Source organism: Python bivittatus, unplaced genomic scaffold (assembly GCF_059951505.1).
Source record: "Python bivittatus isolate LINGU-HERP-01145 unplaced genomic scaffold, Pbiv_v1 ctg000980_np1212, whole genome shotgun sequence".
Lineage (NCBI taxonomy): Eukaryota > Metazoa > Chordata > Lepidosauria > Squamata > Pythonidae > Python > Python bivittatus.
The window spans coordinates 9,642,503-9,669,989 of record NW_028277125.1 but is presented as its reverse complement, the minus strand read 5'-3'; the positions used below and the strand labels follow the sequence as shown (position 1 = coordinate 9,669,989).

The following is a 27,487-nucleotide window of genomic DNA, read 5'->3' as shown; positions in this document are numbered from 1 at the left end:
GCCTGTTAGAAAGATACATACAGAATAACTCCATTGTTAGAAGCTGTGTTACGTATTTTATGAATTTTATAAACTGCTTTCAGTTTATTTTGTAAGTTGTAAACATGTAATATAAATATTAAATGTGTTCTGCCACTGATATTTAGGCTCCTTCCAAGCTACAAAAGTGAGGTTCTGCAGCACATAAATAATTGTACAATGTATCTGCTTTAAAAATATTTATTTATTTATGTAATTTATGCACTGCCTCAATCCTAGCGGAATCTAAGCATCTACACTATAGCAGTTGGTATTTATTATTGCCAGATACAAATGCTCTGGGTGAAATAAAATCTTTTCAGTTAGAGGAGGACCCCTGACACACACCGACATCTGTGGAGCGTTCCCAGTCATCTTGAAGGCACAGCAGGGCCTAATGGGGAAGTGGGAATTGCCCTTCTTGTTCCAGTCATAGAAGTAGTTCCATCAGCAGGAGAGCTGAATTGGATATTACCCTTAAATTGTTACAAAGAGTTTTTATAATTGTTTTTCTTGTTGATGATTTACTTGAGAAAATAGTCATATTGATAATCCAAAATTTAAATATCTTTATTTGTTAAAGGGAAAGTTATTGGTAAAAATGGCAAAGTTATTCAAGAGATTGTGGACAAATCTGGAGTCGTGCGAGTGAGAATCGAAGGCGACAACGAGAATAAACTACCCAGAGAAGATGTATGATTTTAATTTTTTCCCCCCCTCCCCTTGGCAATGAATGTGCCATGTGTAGTATAGTAATTAAAGGGGGACCTGAGGACAAGGCCACTCTTGGCTATGAAAGTTCACTGCGTGACTTGGGGTCAGTCATTATTTATGAGCCCAACAATGATACAAGGATTTTGTTTGTGGGAAAATTGTGGAAGGGTGTTTTGTGTATGCCACCTTGAGCTCCTGGAAGAAAGGCAGGATATAAATCTAACAATATGTACTTGAATTGCTGTATTGTTAGTTGTGAAATCTCATTATTTCTTTAATGTGCTGCATCAGTAATGATCTGTTAGACTCAAGTTTTACTCCAGCATTATGTTTCCCTTAGTGACTAACCAAGGTCACTAAGGAGGAAAGAGGGTGTCCCTCTCAGGTGCATATGGTTCTAAATTGTTATTTTGAAGGACTGTGCTCTTTCGCTGAAGCATATGCACTTGCAGTGTGCAGGCATGGGAGAATACTGTGTGCTCTAGATTGCGCTCACCTCTTTAATTTAGTGATGGTATAGCAGCAAGTGTTGGCTGATGTCTGTATGTACTCCTCTGTCTATTTTGCCTAAAGCATGTCCAAGTAACTTCAACAACACTTCAGCATCTCTGGCAGAATATAGAGGTTTCTCACTAATTGAGCTGATTAGAGATGAAACCTTGGCATCAGCTTATTCTTTTTTTTTAAAATAATATTTTTATTAGAGTTTTACATAGTTAAATCTAATACAGAATTAGAAAAGATAACCAAACAAGAAGAAGAAAGAGAACAAAAGAAAGAAAAAGAAAAAAGAAAAAGGAAGACGTATAAAGTGACTCCCCCCTCTCCAAACAAGTATAAGTATTTATAGTCACTTAACACCTTCTCCAGTATTACAGAAATAATAATAAAAACAACCTCTTCTTCCCATTTCTCATCACTAAACAGTAACCAAATTATAAAAAGATTCATCAGTCTTACTCAGTAAAAGTATTAAGAATACCAGTAGTAGTAACCTATATGTTTTAAGCTTAGACAAATAAATCTATTTTGCATTTTGACTTGTAACTTTCTCTAATAAGTAAGATATAAAAAATTCATCCCCATAGATATAAAAAATATCAATAATAGTAACATATATATTTAAAACCAGATCCAATAGGTCTCTTTTAACTAACCCATAACTTTCTCTAACAAGTAGAAGGTAAAAGATTTATTCCCATACGAAAAAATATTTATATTGTCTTGCAATCCTGGTAAAAAAAAAATATCCAGTAATAATAACCCAAAATCAAAATTTATACAATTTAATCCTGGTCAAATAGGTCCACTTTGAATTCCTTTTTCTTCTTCTTAAGAGGCTTAATCTTACGTCGCTTCTTCAAATAAAGTCCCACGTAGTGATTTCTTATCATTTTCTCCCTGTCTGTTTTCAGTAGCAACTCCAGAGACTTAATACTTCCCTCCTGTGGATCCAGAATAAGATAACTCTCCAAGTTACTCTTCTGATTTATAATCAGGATATCCCTTTTAATTGTTAAAACATCAGCCAGCATAGTTTGTATATCCATTTTAACTTCTTTCTCCATGTACCTCTTGTAGTCAAATATTTTTAAACCTATTTTCAAATCCACATCTTTTTTCATATCTTTCATATCTCTTTTATAGTCTGGCGATTCTTTACAATCCATTTTAAAATCCCTATTCAAATCATCCTCAGCTTCTGTTTTTCCAGTAGAATCTTTTCTTCTTCTATAACCTATTAGATCCAATTTTAAAAATAAGTCCAGAACTGAACGCATTGCTCCCAAACAGATTTAAATTCTTATATAGTAAAACAATGTTCCTCCATTATGTTAGGAATTTTTTCCCCCTTTAATTGCTCTCTGGTTCCCTCTAGTTAACCTTCAAAGCCCAGTCTTATCTTTTGTTTATTTTCAGAGCCAAACTTTCCCACAATAATTTTTTTACAGTTAATTCCAAAATCATCTGCTGTATTATAAAATTTAAAACAGTCCATAAAAAAACTGTTCTTTCAAATCCATCTGGTCCCTTAACTGTCCATAGCCAACATTCTTAACTCCCTTTCACTGTTTTCCAAAAGTTAATTTTTTTCTTTTTAATCTTTAAACTTACTTAAATCTTTCTCCCAGGATAGAAGGAAATTCTCCTGGTGTACAGCAACTTGCCTTTCAGAAGGTTTTTAATTTGCAAGTAAATCCCTGATAAGTAATTTCTGATGTTAATTAAACGAGGAAGTGAAAAAAAATCTGGTATCTCTTTGGAGGCTCCAAACTACAACTTGGGCTCAATGTTTCCCACGATTCCCAGAGCACTCAAACTGCTGGAGATCACTAAATTGTGATCTCTTCACAGGGAGCCTCTGTAAGGAGTACTTGTGGGTGATCTGGTCATCTCCTTAGTCCAGAGGTGGTTCTGAAGAGCCGGACTTTTCATCGGCTCCTCTTAACTCCTGTGATCATCTGCTCCGCTGAAACGGAGCCATATTCAGTCCACCATTATTCCCCCAGAAGTCTGACATCAGCTTATTCTTGATCAAGTCACTGCATATATTAGTTATGGATTCTGCTGCCTGTGGATTGGCCATAAGTGAGTTAATTCTTTTAAAAGTCAATTTCAAAAGTCAAAAATCTGGGTTCCCTTATTCTTAAAGTTTTCTGCAGATTTAACAATTCCAGGCCAATTGGTTTTAGCCTCAGATTCAATTTCGCCACTCTTGAGAATTCTATAAGATTTACTTGTTTGTAAAATACATACAAAGCAAGGCTAACAACTGGCTCTTTACCCAAACTAAATTATATACACAACATACAAACAGATAGACCAAGCTTATGAGTAGGATAAAAACCCATGTTAGAAGATTGTTGAGACTGCTCTGGAATCATAATCCTAAATAAAGTAAGACAGATGCAGTCTAGCAGAGTTACACAGTAGCTTTATTAAAATCGTGTTTGGGTTTGTGTGTGTATAGACACAAACACACAATTGCAGGAATTATTTGTGATTTAGTTTATGTATATTTGAAAAAAACGTATTTTATCATTATAGGGAATGGTTCCATTTGTCTTTGTGGGTACTAAAGAAAGCATAGGGAATGTCCAAGTACTTCTTGAATACCATATTGCCTACTTAAAGGTAAGCATTGCTTGATGCAATTTTTAACTGCCCTTTCTTCAAGTCTTGGATATATTTGTGTCTTTACTGAGTTGCAGATATTTTGTCCATTTTACATGTGGTAGTAAACTAATTTATATTTATTTTGGTTTTTTACCATATATTTTATATTGTGTTCATTCTACAAACATGATTTGTTTGAGAGCAGAACCATACTTAATAAAACAAAGATCAGACAATTCTACTGTCATCTTGCATCTGCAATAATAAGGATACAGAAGACGATGATTTTAAACCAAGTGGCTTTGAGCAGCATAAACTTAAATAATATTGGTTTATTGACATTTGTGCCTACTATCAAACAACAGAAATACATTTTGCAATTGAACATATTGTCTCTTAGTGAGCCTACAATCTATGATAGTTGCTGAAAGAATATTGAAATTATTCTAATATCTTCAGATTTATTTTGCAATCCACTCTTATCACTGTAGGAAATCCCTTTAAATGAATGTGATTTGCTGTTTTAGAGCTAGGAATCAGGATTGACACTGATTATTTTCACTTAAAATCACCCTGTCTTGAAGAGTGATCAGATTATACTGCTTCTGTCTTCTGTCTTCCAGTACAAGTGGGCAGAATTTTTAGATCAACCTTGTTATCTGGCCATCAATGTGGTTGCAATTATTTATGTTTATGTATCTTTCTCATCTTTTCACTGTGTTCACCAGCACCTGTATAAAAGCCTGACCTTTTTCAGCCTAATTGCTATTTTCCAAACTTTTTCATTTTGTAATTACATAACTGTGAGTATCATAGGATTACACAGTAGTTTAACTCCAAAGAGTTTTATTCCGGAAATTTAAAAAAGTTGATTCAGACAAATCTGGCTGATACTTAAGTGACATATTCTGCAAAGGACTGATAGAAATTTGTCTTAGGTATGGAAATACAGATAGTTACAAGTATAATTTGGGAAATGTTGGAAAGAAATGTACACCAAATAATCAAAAACATATTCAGTATTTCCAGTGAATCATGTCATGTTGATTCTCATTGGACTTAAGTCATCAAAAGCTCTTTCACCCTGTAATTCTGTAAACTTAATTGTTTATTAACATAGTTAGAAACTGCTTATTTTTTTTTCTAAAGTGAAATGTGTGTGAAAATAATTTGGGGGAAGATAACATTATTTAGTTTACATTTAACGCAACTGTCAATTCAGGAAGTAGAACAACTACGGATGGAGAGGCTCCAGATTGATGAGCAGTTACGTCAGATTGGCATGGGTTTTAGACCTTCATCTACCAGAGGCCCTGAAAAGGAAAAGGGTTATGCCACTGATGAAAGCACTCCTTCCTCTGTACAAGGCTCAAGGTCCTATAGTGGAAGAGGCAGAGGCCGGAGGGGGCCCAATTACACCTCTGGATATGGTAAGTATGTTTAAAGATAAGTAATGAAAATTTACTTTGCTCCTGTCATCATTGATAGAGAATATAACAAAAATGTTGTGCTTTTTTACCATATATGTTCAATTTGTCAGAGTTCTTGATGCACTGTAAACTTCAGAGTTTCAAAATTATGAATATGGATTTCAGGAAAATATTTATTGTTTCTTACAGTTTAGTGCAATTTTCTTCAACTGAGTACCCTCTAGATGTGATTGATCATGTGACATCAAGTTGGTGTCAATTCTTAGCAAACAAATAGACAGATCTTTTCCAGGATGATCTATCCCCAGCTTGGCCCACTGTATTTGAGCCCATCCAGCTTGCTTCTGATTGTCCTTTTCTTTTCTTTCCTCCCACCTTTCTTAGAATTATAAACTTCTCAAGAGAGTTAAGTCTTGAGAATTTGTTCCTTCAGCGAGAACTCTGGATTGATTTGTTCTATGATCTATTTGTTGGTTTTCTTGGCTATCCATGGTATTCTGAAGAGTCTTTTCCAAAAGTTGAAAAGCCTTCAGTATTCTTTCTGTCTAGCTTTTGTTTTCATAGAACGTCATAGGTAAACCATTGCCTGCACAGTTTTGATCTTTCTTGGTATCATGATATCTGTGGAATTATTTGTGATTTTATTTATTTATTATTTTATTATTTTATTTATTTATTTATTTATTTATTTATTTATTTCTTGCTACACTTGAGTTTTATAGTCAAATTAAGTCAAATTTTTTCTTCTTGTAGCTAAAGAAAATAGGTAGCTGAGGTGAGAGGGACTACAGAAGTCCTAGTACTGGCTTTTGCCAGAAAGAGGTAGAGTTAACCTTTTCCTGTTGGGTACATCTTCTGAAGGCTAGTACAGCACCTCATTGCAAGTCCCAACTGCTGTTCATGAATATTTGAAGGGCTGTTTTCCTGTAGATTCACATGGATGCCTTATGCCTTATATGCCTTTTGAATTGTTGGTAACATGTTAAGAAATCTTCTACCTCTAAATGTACTGCCAGTGGATGTGTATTATGTACAGTGATACATAGATAGTTTTAAGATTAATGTATGTATTGCTGATAAACAGTGGGTGTATGTAGCCTGTGGTGTTATGACAAGTGATAATGTAATAATATGGTGATAATCACTTGTGATTATGATAAGTAGGTCAACTAAAATGCCAGGATAGTTTTCTATTTCTAAACTGTTCTAAAACTGTCATACAGTCAGGTCCAGAAATATTGGGACATCGACACAATTCTAACATCTTTGGCTCCATACACCACCAAAATGGATTTGGAATGAAACAAACACAATGTGCCTTAACTGCAGACTGTCAGCTTTAATTTGAGGGTATGTACATCCAATTCAGGTGAACGGTGTAGGAATTACAACAGTTTGCATATGTGCCCCCCACTTGTTAAGGGACCAAAAGTAATGGGACAATTGGCTTCTCAGCTGTTCCATGGCCAGGTGTGTGATATTCCCTCAGTACCCCAATTACAATGTGCAGATAAAAGGCCCAGAGTTCATTTCAAGTGTGCTATTTGCATTTGGAATCTGTTGCTGTCAACTCTCAAGATGAGATCCAAAGAGCTGTCACTATCAGTGAAGCAAGCCATCATTAGGCTGAAGAAACAAAGCAAACCCATCAGCGAGATAGCAAGAACATTAGGCGTGGCCAAAACAACTGTTTGGAACATTCTCAAAAAGAAGGAACGCACCGGTGAGCTCAGCAACACCAAAAGACCCGGGAGACAACGGAAAACAACTGTGGTGGATGACTGAAGAATCCTTTCCCTGGTGAAGAAAACACCCTTCACAACAGTTGGCCAGATCAAGAACACTCTCCAGGAGGTAGGTGTATGTGTGTCAAAGTCAACAATCAAAAGAAGACTTCACCAGAGTGAATACAGAGGGTTCACCACAAGATGTAAACCATTGGTGAGCCTCAAAAACAGAAAGGCCAGATTAGAGTTTGCCAAACGACATCTAAAAAAGCCTTCACAGTTCTGGAATAACATCCTATGGACTTGTACCAGAGTGATGGGAAGAGAAGAGTATGGAGAAGGAAAGGAACTGCTCATGATCCTAAGCATACCACCTCATCAGTTAAGCATGGTGGTGGTAGTGTCATGGTGTGGGCATGTATGGCTGCCAATGGAACTGGTTCTCTTATATTTATTGATGATGTGACTGCTGACAAAAGCAGCAGGATGAATTCTGCAGTGTTTTGGGCAATATTATCTGCTCACATTCAGCCAAATGCTGCAGAACTCATTGGACGGCGCTTCACAGTACAGATGGACAGTGACCCAAAGCATACTGCAAAAGCAACCAAAGAGTGTTTGAAGGGACAGAAGTGGAATGTTATGCAATGGCCAAGTCAATCACCTGACCTGAATCCCATTGAGCATGCATTTCACTTGCTGAAGACAAAACTGAAGGGAAAATGCCCCAAGAACAAGCAGGAACTGAAGACAGTTGCAGTAGAGGCCTGGCAGAGCATCCCCAGGGATGAAACCCAGCGTCTGGTGATGTCTATGTGTTCCAGGCTTCAGGCTGTGATTGTCTGCAACAGATTTGCAACCAAGTATTAAAAAGGGAAAGTTTGATTTATGATTATTATTCTGTCCCATTACTTTTGGTCCCTTAAGAAGTGGGGGGCACATATGCAAACTGTTGTAATTCCTACACCGTTCACCTGAGTTGGATGTACATACCCTCAAATTAAAGCTGACAGTCTGCAGTTAAAGCACATTGTGTTTGTTTCATTCCAAATCCATTGTGGTGGTGTATAGAGCCAAAGATGTTAGAATTGTGTCGATGTCCCAATATTTCTGGACCTGACTGTATTTGCTTCATGTTTGTGATGTTCTTGATGATGGATAACATATAACTTAATCAGTAACATTGCAGTCATTCACTACATGATTCTATACAGTTCTCTATGTAATGCTATCGTTACCCTCATCTCTCACCCCAGCATAGTTATCTATAACTGTACTGCTGAGTATTGTTTGATTTGTTTATAATTTTGAACTATATTTTTGGGTAGCTAGGATAGCTGTATTACAAAATCAACGTGATACCTCTAAGGAATACAAACATTGGTAATACCTTCTTCATAGATTGCTAGTCATTGTTGCTTCATAGTTGAATAGATCAAACTACCTTAATTTGCTAAGAGAAGTTATAAATAAATAACAGGGTCCCTTAATAACTAAATACCATAGACTGTTCATAATGCAAGACCAACAATATTGGTGTGTGGATAAACAAATAACCCAGTGTCTTGAATCTTGAATAATAAACCCAATCTTGAATAATAAATCCAATTCTTGGTTATGTAAATGAGTCCCATTGTCATGCAGGTACCTGGAATGGTATTTTGTTTTGAAAATTTCTAATGGTTCCTTATTATGATCTTGAAACTGTATGATTAATGAAGAGCTTTGCTTGGATTTTCTCTTATTTTCTGCATACATTTCATTTAAAGGGGGTGAAGGGCTGGAAGAAGAAATACAATGAATAACGTTTGGTGGTTCATTATCTCACAGTGTATTATGCATTACAGAAAATGAATTTTTGATTATAGGACAACTTGGGGCATAGCCAACAAAGGCTGTGCTTTAGCAGAAAGACCAAGTCAGGGCACCTTTTATTGAAGGGTATATAGCATCTGTTGCAGCCATCTATACTATATCACATTCTGCTGTAGAGTGTATGGCTCTTATTTGTGATCTTTGTGTGTCCTTTGTTTCATCAGCATAAATGATTTTTTTCTACTGACCAACATCACACAGTACAGAAATAGCTAGAGCTCATTCCTTAAAAGCAGTGGAGTTTAAAATACATTGGCTCTTAACTATTTTCATATACTTTTGATCTCTCTTGGCATTTAACTGTTGTTTTCTAATTTAGTTTGCAATCAGCAATTCTCATTTAATACATCTAGACTATATTTTGGATTAAATTCTGCCTGCTACAGATGCAGGTACAACAAATGTCCTGATACTAGATGTGCATTCTGCTAGGACCTGAATAGTAATGCCCTCCTTATAAAGCAGAAAACCCAAATGCCTGTTATGCATAGGAGAACTACATTTTTTATTTCTTTGTGGCTTTGAAATTATTCTAAATCCTTGTGAATATTTTGCTGCTTTATGCTTTTATTCTTTTTGTTCTCATTTTTTCTGAAGGAACAAATTCTGAGCTATCTAATCCCTCTGAAACGGAATCAGAAAGGAAAGATGAACTAAGTGATTGGTCATTAGCAGGGGATGAAGATAGGGAGGCTCTACACCAGCGTGACAGCAGAAGGCGTCCACCAGGAGGAAGACGCAGTGTTTCTGGGGGTCGGGGCCGAGGTGGCCCGCGAGGTGGGAAGTCATCTATCAGTTCTGGTATGGATGATGTGTTTCACACTTATGCTAGAAAAAGTAGTTCTGCTGCTGTAATCTTCAAGTTCATTATCTTGATTCAGAAAGTAATCAGATGTGAAGAATTGTTGTTTAGAGGGCTTCAACAGGATAGGTTGCTTAATGGTGGTGGTGGTGGTGATGCCATGTTGATGTCATTGATGTTGGGAAATGGGATTGCCCAATCCTGGATGCCAAATTTAGATTGCTAGGTCCAGGACTGCCCAAGGAACATTCTCACAAATGCTACCTGTTCTGCCCATAGGACTAGCTATGAGCTTAGGAATCTGCATGGATGAGACAGTGGAGGCATGCAGAGGGGTTTAGATTTATTAGGCACTGGAAAACTTCTTGGGACAAGGTAAACATGCTGAAGAGAGATGAACTCCACTTGAGCTGAAATGGAACTAGATTACTGGTGCATAACCCAAAAAGGATAGCAAAGAAGCTTTTATATTAATTCCTGGGGAAATGCAGAGAGATCCTAGGCACTCTCTGGTTTGGAAGGTTGTAGATATTTCAGAAAATATTACAAGAGATAGGGACAGTGTTGCAAGTAGATTAATAGATGAACAGGACAATCAGACAAAAAGAGATAAAAAAGCCATGAAAAAGGTTCATGCCAAGAACAATTGAAAAAAGTATATAGGTATTTCTGTGCTAATACTAGCAGTCTGTGTGGTAAAATGGGATAGTTAGCATATTTGATTACAAGTGAGAAAATACAAGGAGTATAAAGAAACCTGGAGTCAAGAAAATGGAGAAAATCAGAGTGATACACTCAAAGGACAGAGAAGAGGGTGTGTGTGTGGAGGGAACTGTTGCTCTATATCAGGGAGAATATAATATACTATAAATTATTGGAAGGACAGTTTTTTCCATAGGATCATTAGGTGTGATACTATTTGGCCACAAATAGAAAATACAGTTAGGAATACTATAATCTGCCAGATCAAAATACCAACAGTGTTCTGGAGCTAATAAAGTAAGGAAGTATATAGAAAGAGTTGTAACAATGAGAGACTTTGATTACCCTCACAAACTGCGTAATTCATGCAGAGACCACCACAAAGGAACCATATTTCTCTGGGTCTGAAATGATTGTGTCTTGGAACAGCTGGTCTGGAACTGAGCAGAAAAAAGGATATCCTAGTTTTAATCCCAAGTGATAACCATTTTGTAATGTGAGACATAGTACTGTAGAGCTGAGAGGAAGCAGTGATTATAGTAGAGCCCAACGTAGTAAAACTTGATTATTGAAGGGGAAGCTTCTAAAATATGAGCGGACTGGTAAAAAGGAAACTGAAAGACTCAGTGTTATCTTTGGATTGGAGGCAGCCTGATTCAGCAGGGTTGTTCTGAGGCTATTAAATTTTGAACTTTGAATTCTTTTCTATTGCCATTTTATTCTTTCTAATTTAGTGGGACGTTGGAAAGAAGTTAGGTAAAAGGACTCAGGACTCTGTCCATCACTAAGATAACTGAAAACTGAACCAAACAGGACCAAACCTAGTATAGTGGGACAAGTCAAGAAAGGGAAGATCAAGTTTGAAAATAGACTGTAGCCAGCTTGGGGCTATGGAGGATAACATTCCAAGAAATTTTCCCCCCGTTGGAATATAGTTGGGCAGCTGCTTACGATATTGCCAGTTTCCGTATTCGAAGCAGTCCCTCCTGCTCACATATCCCAGGTTGAAGCATCTGCAGCCTGCCTGCAGATATAGATACATGTCTCCTATGGCGCTACTGGTAAAGGGCTTGGAAAGAATTCCAGAAGCTACAATGTACATATTTCCCCCACTTTATTTATACCTTAATTTAAGGACCACCAGAAAGACAGGGAAATTTATGTTTAGTATGATCATTTACCCCAGAAGATGAACAAAAAACAATTGCCACTAGGATTTTCTGGAGGGTAGAACCTGAACAGTATCCTTGACGTGCGTGACCTCTGAAGTCTGTACCATCTACCCTGCTTTTGTTTTTGTTTCAGGAGTAATGTTCTCTGCTTTCAAGAATATTTCAGACTTTCCAAATTGCTTGGCTTATTAGTATGTGTGTTCTGGATCAGATTACTTTGTACTTAGTTACCCTTGTAATATTTTGGTTAAAATGCTAGATGGAAACAGCACAGCTTACGTGCCACTTCTGGCCTCTGTATTTTTTGTTTCTCTAGTGCTGAAAGACCCAGACAGCAATCCTTATAGTTTACTTGATAACACAGAATCAGACCAGACTGCAGACACTGATGCGAGTGAATCACATCACACCACTAACCGACGCAGGCGATCTCGCAGACGAAGGACTGATGAAGATGCTGTCTTAATGGATGGAATGACAGAATCTGACACAGCTTCAGTTAATGAAAATGGCTTAGGTATGTAAGTCACTTGTGACAAACAAAGATTCATACCAATAAACTTGCATAATTGTCATGTGCTGTTATAGTCAATTACTCTTCATTTTCATAACCACCACTTTAATTGTAATTTAATATAGTGCTTACTTTTTGCATAATAAAGGATTTCACTTAAATGTAACCAGAATATTTTAGACTACATAGAATCCATCAGGGCTGTTTTCTTATAACTGCATTAAAATCCTTCTGGTCCGAACACAACCAATTCTATATCACAGTGTTCGAAGAGCAGGGCATTTGTTCCAAGTCTTACGGAACAAGTGTCCATTTTGTATCTTTCATGAAATGCAAAGATGATTTAGTAACTAATCTTGAGGATTTTGGAATCCTGTTTAGAGTAAGTGAATGTAAAATAAACATCCATTTTATCTTTGGTAGGGCCTGAGTGATTTCGTTGAAATTTGCTGAATTAACATTGAAAAAAAAGTAGTTGAGATCAGGCAACAAACCTAGGTTTCTTGCTCCTCTACAACTATGATCCCAGACACACGTAAAAATCAGTAGGATTTTTTTTGTGTGTAGGCATATCTCAGCATTCAGTAATTCACTGCCATTTTGTGATAATAGTTTATGCAAAGCACACCAAGGAAAAACATTTCTAATAAGATGGGGAAATGATTTCTTGAACCTATGTTTAACTTTTGGTATCAACCTAAATTATTACCAATTTAAACATAGTCTTACAGTGTTGCTTACATATTTGCAGATATGAATAGGACTTTTTCCTTTGTGCTGAGCAAAAATACTCATCTGTAAGATAATGGTTCATGCGTCAACTTTGCAATTGCAGATGATAGAGACAAAAAAACTCAGCGACGCAATCGTAGTCGCAGGCGTCGCTTCAGGGGTCAGGCAGAAGATAGACAGCCAGGTAACTTAAGTGGAGAGGTGGCCCACCTCAAGTCCCAAGCATGAAGGAATGTTCCATGACTACTGTTTGTGTACTCCTGAAACGTGTAAAGTGCCTTTTGTAAATAATGATTACTTAATAACTAAAACTACCGGCTGGGAAATTACTAGTTACTCATCTTCCAGTAACTAACATTAGTGTCTTATAATTGGTCATGCTCCCAGTGTAAGCACCATCAAAATGGAAAGATATGTGGATGTCAGAATGCAAATATATGCCATAACGAAAGCAATGCTGCTGGGTGGGGCTTTCTTCTGGCAACTACTTGTTAATAGGAATGCTGGCCAGCTTATTAGTACTGTAGTAAAAAAATGAGGTAACTTGCATGGTATTTGCCTGTCCTGTACTTCAAATCAGTATGATCAGCATTTCAAGGACAACAGAAATCACACAACTGAATTAAAGTAAAAAATAGCTGCATGTTCTGTCTGGCATTGTGGTTTGATGCATCTTTAAATATATACTAACATTGTAAAAGTACAAATTTTACTTTTCAGAATAATAATCCATGTTCATTGCATTTGTAAATATCTTGGATGTGCTAAACTTCAGAAATATTTCTTTTAATGTGTCCTCTAACATGTTTCTGTAGAGTTCAGAGGCTTATGAACAGCTGAGAATTACAGTACAAGTAAAAATTTAAGGGAATGGGATTACACACCACAAAATGCTATAGAATAATAGACACATGATCTTGATCAGTTAACTACAAAAATCCTTTGAAGGATGATTAAAAATAGCTTTCTGAATTTGCTTCCTGTGGTTCCAGTTTAGTTCTAGAGAACTGCAAATGACTTCACTGGAGGAATATAGTATTCAAAAGTCATCCTTAAGGATCCTTAACAAATTAAGGCAATTAACTTTTTAATCAATTAATCTTAAATTCTGAGAGAGATGATGACAGCCACTGCTGGGAAGTATTTTCAGATAGGCTGTAAATTTTTGGCCACATGGTGAATTTGTTTATTAGTTACACCTCATTCATCACATAGAACTCATTTTTAATACTCACCTCTTCCCCACTTCTTTTTCTATACACTGTTACTATATGCAATCAGAAGAAAAGAGCAAGCCACACACTCCCTCTCCTAAGGATATTTTCTCCAAAAGAAAGCATATACTTATCTATTTAAGATGCAATTGAGGGCCACTTTAATCTTTCCTTACCCACTTTCCCATTTCAGAAGGAGCTAAATCTAAGAACATCCTCTGAAAGATCTCCTTGGGCTCTGTATCTACAACCCAACAGGCCTTCTGCTCAGTCTACCACCAGCTTGGACCAAAACCTGTTTTTATCATTTTCCAGGGTTCTTTTCAAAATCTTGACAATCTTTCAATCTTCTTCAGTATCTTTAAACATCTAAAAAAATTGTAAACCATAGGAAAGTCATAGAGTTCTCCTTTGAGGTAATAAATGCCTCAAGCAAAATATTTTGAAACTAAAGGATTAAAAAAGTAAAACAGGTAAATATGGATTTCATTTAAATTAGCTTTTAGTATGAAGCTTCAGGATTAACAGTTACATCTTTCTGTTTTGGAGGACCTCAAAAGATTACAGAATTTGTGTAATATGAGCCTTGGAATGTAACTGAAAAATTTATCTTTTTGGATCGCAACCAGGAGTTGGATGTTTTCTAAACATAAAGAGTCTGTAAATTTTTCTCCTCACAGTAACAGTTGCTGATTATATATCAAGAGCAGAATCTCAGAGTAGACAAAGAAACCTCCCAAAGGAAACACTGGGTAAAAACAAGAAGGAAACGGTAAGAAACATTTAAAAGGAATACTAAATTAAAACTAATTATTATTAAAACAAACACCTGTCTATGAATTTACTGCCAAGATTATGTACATTATTACATCTGACTGTAGGTGCTGAAAAAGCTTTTGCCAGTTTGGCAGGCTCTGTAAGGAAAATTCCATGTTACAAGTTTATTAGCAAATTTAGACAGAAGTTACCTCAGCAGATCTGTTCAGTTAAGAATATCTTGCCCTGATCATACTCTCCAGCTTTCTAAGAATGGCAGCCTAAAGGGATAATTAGGCAAGAACCTGCTTCTTCATGCAGCTTATGTATGGAAATAATTGCCAAATACCTGTTCATTCAACAATGCTTTCAACTGGATTTTAGGCAGAATATAGACAACTGAGTATAAAATTCACTATTGCATGTAAAATGTTCGTGTAATCATCCTTCTAAAAATTGATACTTTCTATGGATTTTCTTATGAAGTCTGAAATTGGGGCGGGAGGGGAATGTATTAATTATGCTGTAATGATTCACTGTTTTCTTGTCACCAAGTCTTGGTTTTTCTTTAAAAGGTGAAAGATGTGATTGAAGAAGTTGGCCTTTCTGAAAAAGCAGTAAATGGCCCCGCAGTGGTTTCTGGGACTGAATCTTCAAAGCAACAGCTTAGTCCAGAAGAAAGGCCTAGTACTATACAAGAAGATGGAAATAAACAGGAAGAAGCTGTGTTGAATGGTGTTTCATAAACAAGAGTTCCTATTTTACAGTTCTTTTACATTACATTTTACAATAGTGCTTGTATAAGCTTGCCAAAGATAGAATATGGATTGCGAGTCTTGACACCGCACTTTCAGTTCCTCCATTTTGGAAAACAACAGAGAGGGATCCTGAAAAAATCCAATGTTGAACATACTTTGACACCTACTGTGTTATAAATATCATCAGATGTGCCTTGAGAATAGTATATGTAACATTTAAATAAAAACAAATTGCTGGCTATAGGAAACGTTATTTTGTTTTCAAAATATGACAGATGTGAGGGGTTACCTAACATTACCTACTTTATGAAAGCATTAGCTGCTTTTATTACATTTTTAATAATATGCAACCACTTCTTCACCTGAGGGAAACTAGAAAAAATGCAGTCTAAAATATTTTGCACTGAATTGTAATTTCTCCATTAGTTTAGTCTGGAAACTGGTCTGTTTTAATACATGTTTTTTAAATGCTGTATGTAGTGGGGGAAAACTGCAGACCACTGGAATACATTTATTAAATTCTCAATCTGCAGGGATATTGGGTGACATTGGCAGTGACTGTTCTACATTGAGGCTTTGTTTGATTTATTTATTAAACTGTACAGTATTTAAAAATCAAACATAGCTTTAGTTAAAACACTTAATTCTGAATTAGTCATGTCCATTAAGAGATAACCAGAACTACTGAAAAGATCAATTTCCAGAAAGTTTATTCTGTATAAACTACATATGTTAGTCCTTAGAGTATTTTTATTTTTGGTTGTTTGATGTGCAATATGTTTTTGTATGCTGGTAGAAAAATAAACCTTGATCTTCCATTGGTTGATCCTTAAAACATTTGCCAGTTATCAATTTGTTATACAAGAGTTGGGATTTAAGTTCTCATGGAGGCATTATTTTTGAATGAAAGAGGATATGACAACAAATTTTTAATGGGATTTTCTGAAAGGTTTATGCAGCTGGCAAGCATTGTCCCTCATGTGAGTTGCAGATCTAAACGTCTTACCTTTTACTGCTTATTGCATGGAAAACAGTAATAGAACAATTTAGGGGAAAAAATGGTTAAATTCAATTTGGAACTGGATTCACTCCCTGGTTTAAATTTTTGGTCTTAAAAATTCTGGCATTCCCATTAGGTATCTCCTAACATATTATCTAATTTGACCTCAAAAGCAAGTTTGACTTCATTGCTGATATAGCACACAGGATGCATTGCTTTTGCAATTTTTTTTAATTTCATCTTTAAGGAGCAGGTATTTTTTAGAACTAGGTCACAGAACCCCTTTTACCATGCCTCTCCCCTGTAGATTGATAAAAGCTCAGTCATGCATAAGGTCAAACTTGTTGCTTAGCGTTCACTACAGCAGTGAATCACTGCCTTGCAGTGCCTGCCATTTAAATTCTTGTCAAAGCGAATGCCACTGCAGTTTAGAAAGCCTGCTCACTCCCATCTGCCATCAAAGCTACTACTAGTAACTCTTCTGATTGTGTATACCCCATCCATGGCCTTTTGTCCTTTGTAAGAATTGGTGTAACCTGCCCCTGCCCCTATGAACTCTGATGTGTTTGGAAAAACTAAGTATTTAATATTTAAACAATGCAGAAAACTGTTGACAGCCTCTGAAATTGCTGTGCAAACCTTCCAGAGGACATTTCTGCTTTAATATTTTTGGGAGGGAGAATTCACTTATGCTAACACATTTATGAAGTGTTCTTTTTAAATTCTCTTCACAGCCCATATGTTTAAAATCACTATCATATCTCCTAATTTTCTCCAGGCTAAATATACCAACTTTTTTCAACACCTCCTTCTAGGATTTGGACTCCCTCTAGTCTCCCACCTAATTCATTTACACTCTCTGGATATGCTCTGGCTGAGTTCCTACTTAAACGTAACATTTAGAAATGGCCTCTATTCCAAATGTTGCCTGATTGGTATACTATGCTTAAAACAGATGAATTTTAAGATTCACAGTAACTTTTTTTAAAATGATTATATTTCTACTAGCAGTCTGCTGGTGGTCCATTAAGATGCCTACTTTCAATTCCCACCTACTGCTACCAGACTAAGTTTCCACTATCTTACAGTATGGAAGTTTTCTGCAACAAATTCATTTTTGTTGAACTTCATCAAGTTATGGCTCAGCTTCAAGTCTATTAAAAGTTCTGTTTTCTTATACTCATGACTACATATCCTAGCTTTAACATTAGCAGTAAACACTTCTTCAGTTTCATGCAAGTAATTTATATAAGCTTGATGCTTTCCCAAACTCTTCCTCTAGGTTGATGCAGAGGAATTAATAAACACATGTAGCATATGATTAACCAGCAGTTAATCTACCAAGGAATAAATAATACAATTAATATTTTACTATTGTATCAATAAGGATATACAGGTAGTCCCCAGTTAAGAATGCCCAGGTAATAATTAAGAATGGAGCCTACTGTAGCAAAATTTGAGTCAAATACAGAATGATTTGAGTTAAATACACAATGGTTCAAGTTAATCACAGAATACTACTTATACAGTATTATACAATAATACTGTTTTGGCTTACATAGAAATTTGACTTAAGGACAGATCTTGGGAACGGAACCGGTTCTTAAACTGGAGACTACCTGTAATGCAAGACCATGTCAATGGCTTTGCATAAATAGTTGCTTTGATGGAGTGATTTTATTTTCATTGACTCAGACTTCTCCCCATCTATTTCTACTAAAGTTGTGGTTAAATTTCTTTCACACATGAAACTGATTATCTTCTGTGGACTAGAGGGTAGCCACTGATATACAGGAGCTCCAGATTAGTAGAGACTGTATTGGTTATATGGTTCAGTGCCTTACTCTCTTGGTCTTATGTGTAATATTCTTCCATTCTCCTAATACTTGCCATTTCTTTCTCCCTGTTCTCAGTGCACTTTCACAGGACTATCCTACTTGTTATCTAATCCTTTCAACCTTCCTAATACTGGAGACAGTTTGTTCACATTTTCTGTAATTGTAATTCTTCCTATTCTTCAGTAGGCAGGCAAACACTATACCCATCCTGCAAGTGACAGGAGCATGGTACAAAACCCTTCCCCAAGTTGCTCCAGATGGCCTGTTTCCCTCACTTCCCATATTCCTCCCAATTCTCTTTGGGAAGGAACCTATAATTTATTATTTTTAGACTTTAATATCCTGTATTTATATTTATGACTGTTGATGCTGTGTGCATGGCTTCAATTCTGCCTGAAAGGTAGAATAGTATAATCAGATGAATCTGCCACCTCCTAATATTTCATAATCTTCCCCACTAGAGTCCCGCAGAAAAGTTCCCCAGCTACTCACTCAAACATAGGATCCCAAAATGCATCCTATAGAGCTTCCTGCTTTAAGTACATTCAACCTCAGGCTTAGCTGGGTAACAAATTGGCCAAAGTTCCACCTTCACGATAAAAAAAGTTTGGAAAAAAGCATACAATCCCAAAAATATGTTGAGCAACTTGATTTTGTAAGCTGCAGAAAACAAACCAAACAACCATGTTTTAGAAGCCACAAAATCAATTCCCACGCCGCCGCTGCCCAGCTCAAAATCTAGCTTACATCTAAGGCAGAGAGGAGAAAGAACATTATTCAATAACAACAGTTAATACTTGGATTTTTAAAATCCATGACAGCTTCAAGACTAGTTCTTTCCCTTTTTGTTTTAATCCTCTTCAAATTTTCACAAGGACAGGAGCCATTATTAGTAAAGCTAAGCTTTTTTTGGTACATAGAGTTTAAAACTATGTTATTTTGAAGATTTTGTTAGAATGTTGGAGACTGCCAACTTGGTTCTCGTTCATGAATGGCTGTTTGACCAGCAGGAAGGTAACGCCCATCTTACAAGAGTGACCATTCTGTAACAACTCTTTCTTATACAGTCATATAAAGAAATACTGTAAGAATTTTATTGCTCAGAAACCATAGTAATAAAAAAGCCGAAATCATTTTTTAAGAATACCAGACCGTAATTCTATGATAAAATAATACAGCTGTTCTCAGTTGAGAAATAAATTATTTCAAACTATTGTTAAGCCTCACAGGTGTTTTCAGCAGTCTTGGATGTTCACATTTTCCCTGTTAATTTTATAATCTAAAATGAAAGCAGTGTGAATTTCAGATATTACTATCTGACTAACTGGTTCCGCACAAAGCTTGCACATCTCCTGCATCAGAAGTTGTGGTTAACATTAAATTCTAAAAATAACCACAGAGAAGGATATGCCCTACATCGAAACAAGAATTTCCTTTTGGCATATATCACAGCTTCATTTATCAATTTTCTTTGGGCTATTTTGAAAATATAATTGTTAAGCCAGTGATGAGTTTTCATTTCTTAGCTTGACCTTCCAGTAAGTCCTTAGCTTCATTAATTTTGGCTGCAACATAAGGAGACCCACCTGGTAAAGAGGAAAATACGGTTGTCATGTTCACAAGACAGACATTACCCCATTATTCTGGTAAATGACATATATATGATCAGTGAACTGAAAGTGATCCTAACATGAATATTCAAAGTAATAAAACATTTCAATCTGTCAAGAAGAAATTATTTACATAAAATGGTCCATACACAAAAATACTCTACCACATTAGCGGCAGTAATAATGAAACAATACTTCTCCAGGCTTATTAGAAAATTCTACGTTTTCCCTCATGTGCATGCACAATTTTCAGATAACAAATAACGTTAGGAAAGCAACTCAAATGCTCAAATCCAGTTCTTAACAGTTTCCCATACAACCCCCCAATACAGTCCCATTTTACATGAGGCAAGTGAACATAACCATTTAACATATTAACATCTGATTTACCTTTATCAGGATGATTCAAAAGCATGATTCTTCTGTGAGCTTCTCTGATTTTTCCTTTGTTAGCTGTAGGACTAATATTTTTTTATTATTACATAATTTCTAACTAGGAAAAATGTCAAAAACAACCAGCCTATGGATTATTTCATTTATGTCAAGTCACTACCTCATCTCACCCATATTAGACATCACAAAATGACTATCAAGGGGAAGAATTATATGCTATATTCTTGAAGTTTATGCTCAAGCAATATTTGCAAGCAACACGTTATTTTTTTTATAATTTTTAAAAATAATTTTATAGTCTAGCAACAGACACAAATAGCTTATTCTGATTGTTCTGCAGTTACATGTACAGATAAACATATTTCTTCCCCTGCCCCCATTGTTGATTCTCTCATTAGGGTAAGTATAAAATCCCTCATAACCACTCAGTTATTGAACTTCTTTGCTTTGTGAGTTGGGTGACTTAGAAATGTGACAAATTAATCTCTTTGCCTGAGAGAATGGTGTTCAAACTCTTATTCTGGAGGGATCCGAAAACTTACCATTAGCCCTCTGTCCAATCACTATCTTGGGGACCCTGCCATTAACAATACTGAAATTAAAATTGGCTATAATGTTCTGATCAGAGTTACACCCTGCATATTACCATATGCTTTTTATTATTCAAGTCATCACTACAAAAATTATACCAACTAGCATGCTTCCCATTCTTTTCTTAATGCAGTTTTCCCTAGGGAAAAAAGCCTCCTGTTATTTAACTTGGATTTTTAATGTTTATTTTACCTCACTCCTAATATTAAAGCAGCTTCCCGCTTGCTCATTTTGCTTTCGAATCCTCCTCTGTAGTAGCCACTGAAGGCCTGAAAATAAAATACGCTGGTATTACGAAAGCATTATACAATGTCACCAACAAAGAGTAAAAGAAATTAAAGACCCACATCACTTAATTATGGCAAATGGAACAAAATATACCATCCAATTACATACAGCATTGCCAAGAAGTAGAAGAGGTGACACAATTTCTTACTCTTAATGCCCTCCTGCTCAGCTCAGTTCATAAGCAACTAATCTTTTTTTCCTAGTACAGTATGAGACAAAAGTATTTCTATAAAATTGAGCAAATACTTATAATTAATTTGCATACCTTAATAAGCATAAGGCTTGTAATGGGCAAATTTGGGATCTCATAATCCTTATGTATTGAACTGGTTTTATCCAATGGCCCATGGTAACCAAAGAAGAAAATAATACTCCTGCAAAAGGATATTGAGTAAAACAAACTCACTGTTTTTGGCAGAGCTTGCAGAGCTTGCTTTACTTGTGGTTCCATTTGCTTCATTACTTGCAGTGCATAACGACCTTGAAGGAAAGGAAGGATTCCGTTTCAGCTACTTAGGGTGACATCTGCAGAACCTGCACGCACACCTAGACAATCCCAGGCCAAAATGGACAAAATGCAATGCTTCCACAGAAGCTTCCTACTATTGCAATAGGTTGAAGAGAGAGTAGGCAGAGGTCCAGTACTTCCTATCCCACTGCAAGACTTTAATTTGTTGTTTCTTCCACACAGCACTCAGATTACTAAATCCCAGGATGGACTACATACAGCACTCTCAATTATTTTTCCCTTTGCCATGCAAGATTCAAGCTCTATTTCAAAGGATCCAGTATCATTTACTATAGCAATTTGGGGGGGAAAAAAGGCAATCTATTGTAAGAATTTCACAAACTCAGCAGAGAGAAATCTAAATTAAGCAGAAGGATACTAAACGGCACATCTCTTAAAACACCATTTATGTATTATGTTTGGGCAGCAGAGATGAAAGAGCAAGGCAGATGCTCTTTAGCTATGGTATTCCTTTCCCTCAGAAAATCAAGTTTCAAGTAATTTATAGATACACAGACATGGTATTGTAATGAGAGAACAAAACATATGTGATAGACTTAGGGAAACACCTGAAGTAGGGAAGGGTGCAAGGTGGGAGAATGTCAGTTTAAAAAGTGATCCTGAAAGAGAGATGTAAGTCAGTGGGATGAGTGAAATTTCACTTCAGTCTTGAACTTAAATTCCCAGGGTTATGTATTTTTTTTAGTTTTATCAAGTTTTGTGACTGGCCATAGCCACTATGGTAGACATTTTACAAATGGATTCTCCATAATAGTCATTTTGCAATTACCTTGTGGTACTTTATCAGCATTCCAAATATGTCTCTACCCCAGAAGACTGGAAAACCCCATAACCTGTGAGTCAGTTTCCTCTGACATGACGACAAATTCTGTGACAGTGTATATCATCTTCTCATATAGGATGCAAGTAGAGGTAGTGAACTGAGGATCCATCCTCTCTTTTCAAGCTCAACAGAAACTGGATGCAATAGCTGGAGGAATGTGTTGATATATTCCTGAGTAATCCCCTAGAGCACTTTGTTGATGTCTCCCATCTTGGTGAAGATGTTAACTTAATGGTAGCACTTCAATTAACATAATATTTAAAATAATTTTGTTCCAAATTTCCACGTGCAGAAGCCACATGCAGGCAATTATGTCCAAGAATACAGATGTAATTCAAAGAGATTAAGTCATACAGAGCTAATTTACAAATTGCACTAAGCTGTAATGTAGCATTGTTTTGTGAACCCACAAATGTTGATGCAATAAACAAACTATGGTTAGCAAATTAGTGCTTTCTGCAATATGCGAACCTAGATTTATGATATCTGTTTTAAACGTTTATTGCTAAATAGTGTTGCACCAAATCTGGGATCACAATAACATATGAAATAAAATGTATTAAATAATTAGCAATAACTTACCAAAAAAAAAAAAAAAGGTTCCACTGAAAACATCTAGACTAACCACTGTCTTTCTGCTTATAAAACCATCCAAAATTACCACTGTAGACTCTTATGCTTCCCAACACTAGACTATAATTATACTATCCATTATAGGGCATATATTTAATGCAAGCAGAAATAAAGCAAGTTTTCCAAGTACAAACCTGCGTAACCAGCAGCAGCTATTGTCAGGCCAACTACTATCATAGTACCAGCCTAAAAGAAAGGAAAAAAGTAATTCTGTAAAATGAAAAAATACTAACCTCAGTACATTGTGCTTGGACACTATCAGGAGAGATTTTTTGAATATATAAAAGTATAACCAATTCCATGCATTTGAAATCATACTCAACTTATGGTCTGTGTATATATGTAGATTAGGGAATAAACCATGCAACCTAGATGTGTATGGTTTTTGAAACGTGAATACTTTTCTGTTAAAACTATGACACAAAACATTTTTGCATTCATTCATTCCTTTCTGGCTGACAGAGAGATTCTGTAATTCAGAAGCTTATATTATTATGCCAGTTTCCAATCTTATATAGATAATGGATAACTTCGCCAATGGGATTTTACTTTATCTCTTCTACCAACCCTTTGGAGCAAATCTGGGGACACATAGGGTGCTACAAACATAGCTGGGAACTATCAAGTTAATTGTTCTGTACTGAAATAACTGCATATGTATAATAACTATAAGAAAGGAGATTCCTCTCCTTAAAAGTTCTTAGAAATCTTTATTTTTATTTCAACCTTTCAACTGGACACAATAGCATTTTAAAAAATGAACAAAATATTGCTCCTAGGAAGATTTCTGTTTATTACTGGTCACTGATTTTTGACAAGACATTTTAAAAATTTCAAGTATCTATCAATAAATCATGAATTATGGCAGCCTACTTTCCAGGGTTCTTTCAGTGTGTATACAAAAATGTTTTTATGTTGCCTTTTCCAAAATAATTATACTAGTGAGCAATCACGGTTATCAATTTTAAGCCATAAATGTTCCACAGGTAGTTCTCCTTTATATCTTTAGGCAGTTCCATCGAAATGCTTATTTCTTATGCATGTGAATAACTTATACCTAAAGTTATATCAGATATAAGCAACATCTCTAAAATTGCATCATTGTAGTTCTTCCATCAAATATTATAGCACAGCAGAAAACAGCTTTTCTGCAGCTACTCATATGTCCTAAATGGGAAATAATTTATATCTAAAATTTAGTAAGATGGAATTCCATTATTTCAACAGATTTTATGTACTGAAGCATCTAGTTCCATTAGTTGGGGGTAGAATGGAATGCCTCCTAGGGCTCAAACCTCAAGGTTTGAATTTTGCTCTTAAAAGATTTTGGCTTATATCTTGATAATATTGCAGCTCTATTATATCTAGCCAATGTTACTTGAATTTTATTTAATATATTTTAGCCATTTTTCAAGGTGATAGTTTCTCCAAAGTGTTTTAAAAATATATAACAGTAAAATATAGTATTCAGTTATAAAAAAATCTGATTTTTAAATAATTTTAAAATAAGTTACTCTAAATAAAACGCAATTTCAAATATTTATCAGCAACAAATATAGTATTTTAAAAATAAAAGACAAAGAGAAGAAATGTGTTTTTAATGCCCTTTTAAAATGCTGCCAGAGATGGAGCTAGCCATCCTCTCTCTAATGATGGAGTATGTGCCCTTAGTATCACTTGCTAACCTTACAGTTTTATGCAGCGGATTGGCAAGTACGGACTCCAAAGATGAATAAAGCACAATCATAAAGCTGTAGGCAGTCCTTGAAATACCACAGACCCAAGTGAATTACAGGTTTAAAGTTATAAATTAATGCCAGCACTTTTAATTTTGCCTGGGAACACACAGGCACTCCAATGCATGTGATATGCCCGCTGCTGCAATATCATTTGAGCTTCAACAAGGGGGCAATGGGATGCATTATGTACCAGAAGCTTCTAAATAGTTTTCAGAAATGATCACATACATGCACAGCACATTACAGTAATTCAAATTATGCCTGCTTTGCCTAGATATTAATAGGTAGGAAACTCTGCAAGAACTAACAGGGTGGGGAACAAGATAAAGCTTTGTAGAAAAAGCTCAGAGCACTTCCTCAGAAACCAATCAGGCAGGTTGGGTTGGAGCCATCATAACACTGTGCTGTCTGAATTCCAGTCAGGCAAATAAAAGAAATTCACAGTGATAGTGTCAAAAGCCACTGAAAGTTCCAGGAGAATAACAAATTCAGACAATTCTTAAGTAGAGTTACAGCATTCGGTGACTAGATCCTAAAACCGGTCTTTTTGTATCATACCAATCTTTAATCCATTTCTTACAATGGCAAATGAGATATTCCAGATATTCACAAACAAAACATGTAGATTAAACTTGGGGTTGGAAAGCAAACACATTATATGCTATATTTTCAACATAAACTTTTAATATAAACTGGTTGAAGATGTTTCCACACTACCAATCCCCAAGTCTTGCACACGCACACACAGTAACTGGGAATGAAGTGAGTTATCATGGTTAATAGCCCAGCAGGTGGCAGCACCTAGCTGACCTTAACTAGGTGCTGAAAACTCAGGAAAGGTTTAACCTGGTTAGTACTTCAGTTATGACTACAAAGTCCAGACAATCATGAGATTAGATGACAGCAAAGAGATACAGAAAACTCTCTTTACTCCCTCAAGCAATTATCCAGTTTTTGCAGCCCAGATTTGGTAGTCTTAACTTGGATGGGAGTCCATCAGGGTAAACCAAGACTATGGAGTAGACTGAGAAGTTGAAAAAACATTCCTAAAGAATATGAAGAATTCAGACAGTTCTATGAGGAGAAAAAAAAAACCCTTTTAAAATTGTGACCTATGGAGCTAACAGAAAATACTGTATTGCCAAGCATAGGTCTGAAGATGAGATAGGGACAATGTTACTGATTTAACCACCACCGTAGTGCTGTGGAAATCTTAATGGATAGAGGGAGAAGTAGTGGATGGATACTGAATTTCTGTTAACTTTTGCAACTTGCCCAAGTCTTCTGAGCTGGATGGACAATAATAACTTTTAAATAAATAAATAAATGCAATGACAAACCATTCCCATACTGTGGCCAGGAAAACTACATGGCTACAGAGATGTATAAATTTACCAGCTGTTGGAGACTGCTTAAGTTCAGCAGTAAATAAATTGCACAGATCAGGTTCTATCAATGATTGGTCTGGCCATGGTATTATTCAATAATAATATTGGTGAGCAATACTGATCTATTTCACTTGTACACTTCCAGAACATTAGAATGGGCAGAACAAGCTTTATTTGTAAGGGAAAACAGTTCCACAAGGCTGAGAACCATGTCCCTTACTTCACAGAAACGGGGCTTATCCAAATGCTTCTTCCAGGAAACCTGAATGGGTGATTTAGTAGCAGAAGATGGTCTTGCAGGTATTTAGGCCTCCCTTAGGCATAAAAGTCAGCTGGGTGACTCTGGGCCAGTAGCTCTCTCTCAGCCCAACCCACCTCACAGGGTTGTTGTGGGGAAAATAAGAGGCAGGAGTATTAGATATGTTCCCCATATGGTCAAAAATATATAAAAGGCAGGATAAAGGTCTAACCATCATCAAGCCAAGAATCAGTGATAACAAGCAGGTCAGGACATTCACCCATATTCAAATCATGGACAATAGTGGTTTAACAGTACTGAACATCATCAGGGGCAGGGCAGGGGCCCCAGAAGAATCTCAACCAATTATTCCTCATTTTAGCTCCACTTAAATTCAATTTAATTCTGCTACAAGGAGAACGTCACGGCGATGGCGTAAGGGAGGCCCATTGGGCTTTGGGGGATCTGCTCCTGAGCAAACTGGGGCAGGACTCCCCGATGAGGCCCCCAGGCAAAGCAAGCCCGCTGGACGAGGCGGCTTATTTCCGTGCTGCGCCTTCCTCGCATCCCGGCGCTCTCCAGGCGAGCTGGGACTACAACCCCCAGGATTCCCGGCTACTGGTCGCCACGCAGCAGGAGGGCGCCAGGTAGAGGAAGGCCGCCCGCCCTACCGGCAACGCCGCCTCCTCCCGTCCGCAGCGCCGCCGGTGAGGGAGGGCGGCCAAGCCAGCGTTCCCACGCACTCACCATGCCTGCCGCGCTCCTTCACACGCCCGGGGAGAAAAGCAAGACGCCGGAGACCTCCCCCCGCCCTCCCTCGGAGAGGCTGAGCGCCCCTCGTCCTTCCCCTCAGAAGCCCTGCCGTAAGCCGTGGAAGGGCCTGTCG

General features: G+C 36.6%; 2 protein-coding genes across 6 annotated transcripts in view; one reads left to right on the top strand and one right to left on the bottom strand.

The window, feature by feature from the left end:
- Positions 1 to 16,368, top strand: part of FXR1 (FMR1 autosomal homolog 1) — a 45,466-nt gene extending 29,098 nt beyond the window's left edge. The window contains exons 10-17 of one of the 3 annotated variants that reach the window (XM_088132351.1): positions 602 to 711; positions 3,781 to 3,867; positions 5,072 to 5,279; positions 9,479 to 9,658; positions 11,874 to 12,074; positions 12,907 to 12,987; positions 14,698 to 14,789; positions 15,349 to 16,368. In XM_088132351.1, coding sequence (XP_087988477.1) covers positions 602 to 711; positions 3,781 to 3,867; positions 5,072 to 5,279; positions 9,479 to 9,658; positions 11,874 to 12,074; positions 12,907 to 12,987; positions 14,698 to 14,789; positions 15,349 to 15,519 — 1,130 coding nt within the window. In that variant the 3' untranslated portion in view covers positions 15,520 to 16,368. Of the gene's footprint in view, positions 1 to 601; positions 712 to 3,780; positions 3,868 to 5,071; positions 5,280 to 9,478; positions 9,683 to 11,873; positions 12,075 to 12,906; positions 12,988 to 14,697; positions 14,790 to 15,348 lie in introns of all 3 variants that reach the window. The other 2 variants (XM_007423579.4, XM_007423580.4) reach the window with 2 other exon arrangements.
- Positions 1,441 to 27,487, bottom strand: DNAJC19 (DnaJ heat shock protein family (Hsp40) member C19). Of its 3 annotated transcripts, none has more exons than XM_025163630.2 (7): positions 27,349 to 27,487; positions 23,371 to 23,422; positions 21,658 to 21,731; positions 21,156 to 21,232; positions 20,370 to 20,440; positions 10,731 to 10,825; positions 1,441 to 2,177 (listed from the first exon to the last, which is right to left on the bottom strand). In XM_025163630.2, the coding sequence occupies exons 1-6, from the start codon at positions 27,349 to 27,351 to the stop codon at positions 10,749 to 10,751; spliced, it is 354 nt and encodes a 117-aa protein (XP_025019398.1). In that variant the 5' UTR covers positions 27,352 to 27,487; the 3' UTR covers positions 1,441 to 2,177; positions 10,731 to 10,748. The 3 variants fall into 3 exon arrangements, with proteins under 3 accessions (XP_025019398.1, XP_087988478.1, XP_007423643.1); XM_088132352.1 differs by lacking the exon at positions 1,441 to 2,177 and adding an exon at positions 2,185 to 2,470; XM_007423581.3 differs by lacking the exons at positions 1,441 to 2,177; positions 10,731 to 10,825 and adding an exon at positions 15,925 to 19,955.

Bases quoted from the DNA above. Each gene is read 5' to 3' on its own strand.
- DNAJC19 (XM_025163630.2), bottom strand. The intron at 21,233-21,657 runs GTGAGTTTGTTT...TTTTATTTTCAG, and splicing joins TGCAAGCTCTGCCAAAAACA to GCCTTCAGTGGCTACTACAG. The intron at 10,826-20,369 runs GTAAATCAGATG...TTTTCTGCTCAG, and splicing joins TTTGAATCATCCTGATAAAG to TTCCAGACCAGCTGTTCCAA.